A 7398-nucleotide genomic window follows, 5' to 3' on the forward strand; every position below is an offset into this window, starting at 1 on the left:
CCCCCCCCACCCCCGCCGCCCCCGATCAAAGAGAACTGTCTTAACTCAAATGAAGATGGAAAAGTGCTTTTCTACAGTTAGCAACTTCTTGTTGCCTGATGCTGTAGTGAGCAACATAGGCTCACTATGTTGAGCTGGCCTCCTGGCTCAGCAGAAAGAGTGACTTTCTTCAGTTGATCGCTAATATGTTGCTACTGTCAGTTCTCTGTGTCTCTTGACTTACATTTCCTGTGCTTTCCAGTTCTACTTTTGGCAAACACCAATCTTCAGAGTATTTCTCCCTCATCTTCTTCAGTCATGTAATTCTTAAAATCATGAGAGTTTTATAATAGAAGCTAGGAAACAAAATATTTGAAGTATAAAATTTCATTTATCAAAGAATTCTAAATATTTGGATTCATGAATTTATGAAAGTTTATTTTAAAATATCTTTACATGTGCTAATATGTTCATTATAAAAGCAAATATTTCAGTTTTATTTGTTAATGTAAATATACAGTTTTTAAAACTCTAAATTTTGTAATTCCAATAAATACTAATTTTCTTTTTTTCCCCAAGGTACCAGTATTTTTTGCAAATCAAACAAGACATTCTTACTGGAAGGTGGGCTATTTTAAATTTTTAGTAATGGGCTTTAAAAATACTTTTAATTCTGCATTTAGTAGTTTGTGATCATTGCAAACAGATTATCTATTGAAAGATGGCTCTATGTAGCATGAATTCCTTTCATCAGATAAGTTCATTACTTAATAGTTAAACATGTAAATCACCTGGAAACTTCAAGTGTGAATAATATAATTTAAATTATAGTGCTTTTAAAATTATTGTGTTTAACCTTGGGTTATTTTCTGTTTTATTTTATTAGATTGCCCTGTCCTTATAATACTGCTGCTCTTTTGGCTTCATTTGCTGTTCAGTGTAAGTATCAGCCCAGTTTTTGGCCAAATAGCATATGATTGCATGGTTTCTGTTGATAGAGCATTACCTTTAATGTATGAGTTATTCAGACGTATGTTACCATACAGAAAAAAGTGACTGCACAGAAAACATAATAAAACATCCAATTAGCAATTACTTTAGTTCCTGGAAAGACTTTTCCTGAAGTTGTTTCAGACCTAGAAAAATGTTAAATGTGTCATTATAACTTGCTTAAATGGTAACAGTAGAAACAGATATTTTACTTCCAGAAATATAATGGAATTCATGACATTGTTGATTTGGCAGTAAAACTTGAATATTTGTTTATAAAGTGTTAATATTTTTTCCATTTATTAGCTGAACTTGGAGACTACAATCAATCAGAAAACTTGTCAGGCTACCTCTCAGATTATTCTTTCATTCCTAATCAACCTCAAGATTTTGAAAAAGAAATTACAAAATTACATCAGCAACATATGTAAGAATTTATTTACTTTTCTGCTTACTTAGTAAACTTCTTGATGATATCTCTTCTAGAGAAATGTTTTAAATTATTTCTAATGTGGTTTTATTTACTTTATATAGAACAGTTGCTATTATATAAAATAGTATGATTACTATAAAGAAATGTAGGTAATTTATACTAAAAAATATCACTTATTTCATAGAATGCATGCATGCTCAGTCATGTCCAACTTTTTGCAACCCTGTGGACTATAGCCTGCCAGGCTGCTCTGTCTGTGGGATTATCCCAGCAGGAATACTAGGGTAGGTTGCCATTTCCTTCTCCAGGGGATCTTCCTGACCCAGGGATTGAACCCACCAGTCCTGTGTCTCCTGCATTGCAGGCAGATTCTTTACCTGCTGAGCCATCAGCGAAGCCCATTTCATAGAATATATGAGGCTTATTTTCATGTCTGTTAAGAAACATAAAGCTATATGTAAATAGACATAGCATTTGCTATTCTACAAAGTTGCCAGTTCTTTAAAAAGGAATTTTAGAATATTAATAATGTACTCATAATATACAGATCAATCTACTTAGCATTCTTTTCTAGTTTTTAGCTGTGTGAAAGAAATCCATTCTGTTCGGTAATGACTCTATGTTAGTCCAACTCTTTGCAACCCCATGGACTGTAGCCCACCAGGCTCCTCTGTCCATGGAATTTTAAATGAATAAAAAACATTCTTTTGAAATAGTAACATTTTTCATTCATAACAATATTCAGCATTGATATTTTGTGAGTCTAATTTTCTGTGACATGAGTTTTCAAGAAGAGATTCATTGCTTTGAATAGAAAGTTGTATTGTTTATTGGTTCAGAGTTCAGTTTTGCTTTACCACACTTTTCAAAATACTCCTGGAGTATTTTGCAGTGTTAAGTATTGATTGAAAGACTAGATTCTAAGAGCCTGAATCAGACTCATTCAATCTGGTTTGAAATTCTAATGAGGCAGCTTACTATCTTAAAACCTGGGCCCAATCACTCTATTTCTCTGTTTCCTTATATGTAAATTGGGGATGATAAAGTGATCTACCTCTGGTGTTATTTTACGGATCAAGTGAGTTTATATATACAAAATACCCAGAATAGTGCTTGGCACATAGTAAGCACTGAAGAAATATTAACTCTTAGTAAAAAGAAACTTACTTTCATTGAGTAATGGCCCATGTGTCAAAAACAGGTTAGCAAACTATGACCCCCTGCCGCCTTTTGTATGGCCTACAGGTTAATAAAAATGGTCTGTACATTTGAAATGGTTGAAGAAAATCAAAAGAAAAATAACATTTCATGGCACATGAAAGCTTGAGAAATTTCACTTTTCCATGTCCATAAATGAACATTGGCACACAGATTCCCTCATTGTTCTACATTGTTAACAGCAGAGCTGAGTTGTTGAAACAGAGACCTCAATGGCCTGAAAGCCTGAAGTACTAGCTGTCCAGCTCTTTCCAGCAAAGGTTTGCTGACCCCTAATCTAAAATAAGACTAATGACTGAAAATTTTAATAGATTGGCTTCATGAGGTGTGGGGGCTGTTTTGTTCTAAAAGTAAATGTCATTTATTATAAAAGTTCTACACATAGCATATCTGAACTAAGGGTTTGAAGATAAATCAGATTTTTAAAAAATTTACCAATAATGAAAAGCCTCTTCTGTTAGAAGAATGTTTGTACATTTTACAAAGTGTTGGTTATTTTGCCTTTAAGAAATGATTCTGCAAACTTTTAAAGAAAAAAAAAATGGAATCAACCAGTTTAACTGTGGGGCTTGGAGAAAAAGTAGAGTATTTACTTAACTTAATTGAATTTTATAGAAAACTGAAGTATATCTGCTTTTTTTTTTTTTTTTTTTGAGGAGTCCTATTTTTATGTTCATACATTGGCAAGCTGCTTACTCCCTTTTCTGGTATCATTAATGAATGGTTATCTTTGCATTTTTAATTTGGTGCTTTTGCTCTGCTAGAGCCTGATATCAGATAACCAAAGTTGTTAGAACTATATATAATAGAACCTTTTTAAAGGCTTTGCATTTACAGTAGTAGTTCTCACACTTATGTTCATAAGAATCACTGGAATATGTCTTAAAATATAAACGATTTGAACCCCTTTTATTCTAATACTGGGTTGTATAGAACAGTACTTCTGAAACTATCTGTGATGGAAGGCCAGTTTTCCCCACAGTCTCTCATGGAACAGTACTTCTGAAAAATATAATAAAAATGAATCACTCGAAAAACAAAATGGAGAAATAAACAAAGGCTTTAAAAATTACAGTTGATTTTTGTTGTCGTTAGATGCAACAGATGTAAAATAACTCTGCCAAAGTGCTACGAAAGGCTTTGACGCTCTTAATTTCTGTCCTTGTTACGAGTCAACACCTGTCTGGGCACCACACCCTGAGAAACCCTGCTCTGGAGCTCGCCCCAAAGACTGCATATGTCAGAAGTACCTTGTGTGATTAAAATGCACATGTGGAGTGTAGACCAAATTTTGAAGAATACTTGTTTTGGTCTGAGAGTGACTTTGTAACATCCATAAGTATAGCTTGGAACTTTAAAAACTTGACCCATTCTTGTGTTTCTGGAAAATAAGAACATATTCTACAAAATAGTTAGCATTACTGAAAATGTACCCTCCAGAAAAGGTAGCTGTTACTATACATAACTAAGAGGAATAGTCGTACATTTTGTATTTTGTAAAAGATTTAATTAGAATGCTGAAAATTTTCTAAATAACCTTTATGTAACTTGGTCATATTGTGATTGTTACAGTTTTTAACCTAGTGATGTTTTTACAGAGGCTTATCTCCTGCAGAAGCAGAATTTAGTTACCTGAACACAGCACGTACCTTAGAACTCTATGGAGTTGAATTCCACTATGCAAGGGTAAGTGAAGAAAACATTCTGATGTTGAGTTAAGCATAAATATTCAGTAAAAAAAAAGTTTTTAATTCCCTGATAGGATTAGGCAACAAATGGAATAGTGAGTGCCACCAACATTGCAGTGACAATGTCCTTTGAATATAAGTAATTTTACTAACCCAGTCACTCAAGATTCATTACCTGACAAGAACCATGAATTTTACATATTATTTTTCTTCAAGGTAGTGTGTTACAAGGATAATTTTTGCTGACCATAAGAGACAGTGCCTTTAGAATTTTTATTTTGCAAACTAAAAATTGTTACAATAAAAGTAGTTATTTGTAGTTTTCATTTTTATGGAAATCATTATTATAAAAGATGATTCCACCTCACTGAGGCCTGTGTTACTACATTCTTTTCATCATCTAGTGATATCATTATAAATTTTTACTTATAAAGCACAAAATCAATTGTATTTGCATATTTTGGTTTTCCCCCTACACCATCCCTTTGTTAACACGAAATTTTATAATTACTGGCTTTTCCTGTATAACACCCTAACTTCTTGTTCACTGTGTCAATTTGATGCTTCCAGAAGACTGTTATCCTCCTACTGTAAGCATACATGTATGTAGCTGTCCTTTGTTTGTGTGCCTCGTCACCTCGATTCCTTTTTATGATTGTTTTATCAAGAGGTTATATTCCTTTAGAAGTAATTATCAAGAGGTTATATTCCTTTAGAAGTACCTGAAGTACAGCTGTTCTCTATACCTGATGAAAAGTGGGATTATAGGTAATCATCAGTTGAATTGGTAAATAGGTTTATGTTTTCTTGGGACAACTACTAAGCCTCATAAGGATACCAGCTTGAAAGGAAGTTAAGTTTTCCTTAGGTAATTGTTCTGAATTTATTTTTGTATACAGACATACACATACCCACAGACAGATAGTAGTTTGAGAACTCAGAGTCCTACTCCATGTAATGGTTTTATATAGGGCTTCTTTTGGCCATTTTCTCGGAAAGGAGGATTGATTAGTTCTTACTTTTCGCAAAGCTTGTGTTAGTCATTCCTTTAAAAAAAATCAAATGACTTGCTTTAGTCACATGACTGTATTTGGTAATTCTGAGCATTTGTGACTTGAAAACCTGTCTGGTTTTCAGACAGGTTTACCTTGAAGTGTTTAAGTAAGTTCCTCTTGAACTTTTTATATTCTTTAAAATGGGCCCTTCACCCTTCCTCTCTCTTTGTGGCTATTACTTTTGGACACAAGTTGTCACTAGATTTTGTTTTTTTTATTATAATACAGCTTAAAACAAATGGAATTGTAAATATGTATACTAGTCTGTGGTTAACAGTAAAAAGACCACTAAAGTCAGTCATTTTAGTCCTGAACAGTTTTCTAAAGGTAGTTTAGACTGCTGTCTGCTTTCTTTGACTGCTGTCAGTGAAGTACAAAGAATGTTTGTTGTTATTCTTCAGTTTCTAAGTCGTGTCTGACTCTGTGCCACTCCTATGGACTGTAACCCACCAGGTTCCTCTGTCCATGGGATTTACCAGGCAAGAATACTGGAGTGCCAGTTTCTTCTCCAGGGGATCTTCCTGACCTGGGGATTGAACCTACATCTCCTGCATTGGCAGGCAGATTCTTTACCACTGAGCCTACCAAAGAATGTTAGATATTCCTTTTTTAAATTAAGTGACATGGTTGGATCTCATACATAATTAACTTTTATTTTTTATTGATTTGTTTTTTTGTTGTTTAAATTATTACATTGTAAAAAAAAACTCAGAAAACCATAAATGTGGAGTACCAAATTAAAGGAATTTTTAAGTATTTTGTACAGACTCCAAAAAAAATGAGCTAGGAAAAGGTGTTTCTATTGTATATGGATATGGAGAACTTAAGAAGATGTGCAGATGTTAAGTGAACATGAAGGGAAATTTTCAGCATCAGAAACAAAAAGGGACAAAGGGAAGAGGGAAGAGAACACATAAAGAAAATACTTGTTTTAACTGAATAACAATATTTAATTGAATATAAAATAATACTTTATTTTGAAAAGCAAGGTAAGATCTTTTCTCTCTGCCTCTAGACTGTAGGCTGAAAAAAGATCAGGGTGGAACCAAGTTATATATAGCAATCTGCAAGATATGAAACATCTTAGAACCTTCTTTGTGGTGCATCTGTTACATGCCTTGTACATTGTAGGCACTGAGGATGACTCAGTGAACAAAACATCAGTCATCCATGCCCTCTTGAAGCACACTAGACAGTGAGGGGAAAAAGTTAGACCTGTACAAACAATTAAACATTTGAGAACATGAAAGGGAAAGTACAGAATACTGTGGGATCCTATGGCAGGAACTTCTAATTGAGCTTGGGAGCAGATCATAGGGAAGGCTTCTTAGGAGTAATTCACTGAAGCCAGAAAAATGAGTAAGAATTAATTAGCTAAGATAGTAGTTCCCATCATAGACCCATCAAGATGAAGGAAAACCTGAAATCAAGAGGGAACATGGCTTGGTTGAAAACATGAAGACATTTGGTATGCCTAGAGGATTATATGAATAAGAGAAGTGTAGAAAAGTAAAGAATGAATGACAACTTCACGATTAAAGGGAAGGAAAAAAGATTTGAGGGGAGGGAGCATGGGAATATTTGTTTCTTAAAGTAACACAGTAAATACAGTTTTTCTTGGTGTTCAGTTGTATGAATTTTAACATGTGTAGATTTGTGTAACCACTGCCACAAGCAGAATACAGAACGATTCCATCACCACCACCCCTGCCTTGCCCCTAAAAAACTGCACTCCTGCTCCGCCTAAGTAGTCCAGCCTCATTCTTACCCGCAGTTTCTAGCCACAACTGGCCTATTCCCTGACTCCATAGTTTGTCTTTTCCAGAATGTCTTATAAATGGAATCATACTATAGTATGTAACCTTTTGATACTGGTTTCTTTTACTTAGGGACTTCCCTGATCACTCAGTTGGTAAAGAATCCACTTGCAATATTGGGAGACTTGGGTTCGATCCCTGGGTTGGGAAGATCCCCTGGAGAAGGGATAGGCTACCCACTCCAGTATTCTGGCCTGGAGAATTCCATGAACTATGTA

The 7398-nt window shown here is 34.3% G+C and overlaps 1 protein-coding gene across 5 annotated transcripts in view; it reads left to right on the plus strand.

The window, feature by feature from the left end:
- Positions 1-7398, plus strand: part of PTPN4 (protein tyrosine phosphatase, non-receptor type 4 (megakaryocyte)) — a 212308-nt gene that overhangs the window by 108593 nt on the left and 96317 nt on the right. For all 5 annotated transcript variants that reach the window (XM_010860800.1, XM_010860797.1, XM_010860801.1 and 2 more), the window contains 4 exons: positions 559-603; positions 866-918; positions 1276-1396; positions 4219-4306. In XM_010860800.1, coding sequence (XP_010859102.1) covers positions 559-603; positions 866-918; positions 1276-1396; positions 4219-4306 — 307 coding nt within the window. The remainder of the gene's footprint in view (positions 1-558; positions 604-865; positions 919-1275; positions 1397-4218; positions 4307-7398) is intronic.

The sequence above is a fragment of the Bison bison genome, unplaced genomic scaffold (assembly GCF_000754665.1).
Source record: "Bison bison bison isolate TAMUID 2011002044 unplaced genomic scaffold, Bison_UMD1.0 scf7180017864471, whole genome shotgun sequence".
In the NCBI taxonomy this organism is placed as follows: domain Eukaryota; kingdom Metazoa; phylum Chordata; class Mammalia; order Artiodactyla; family Bovidae; genus Bison; species Bison bison.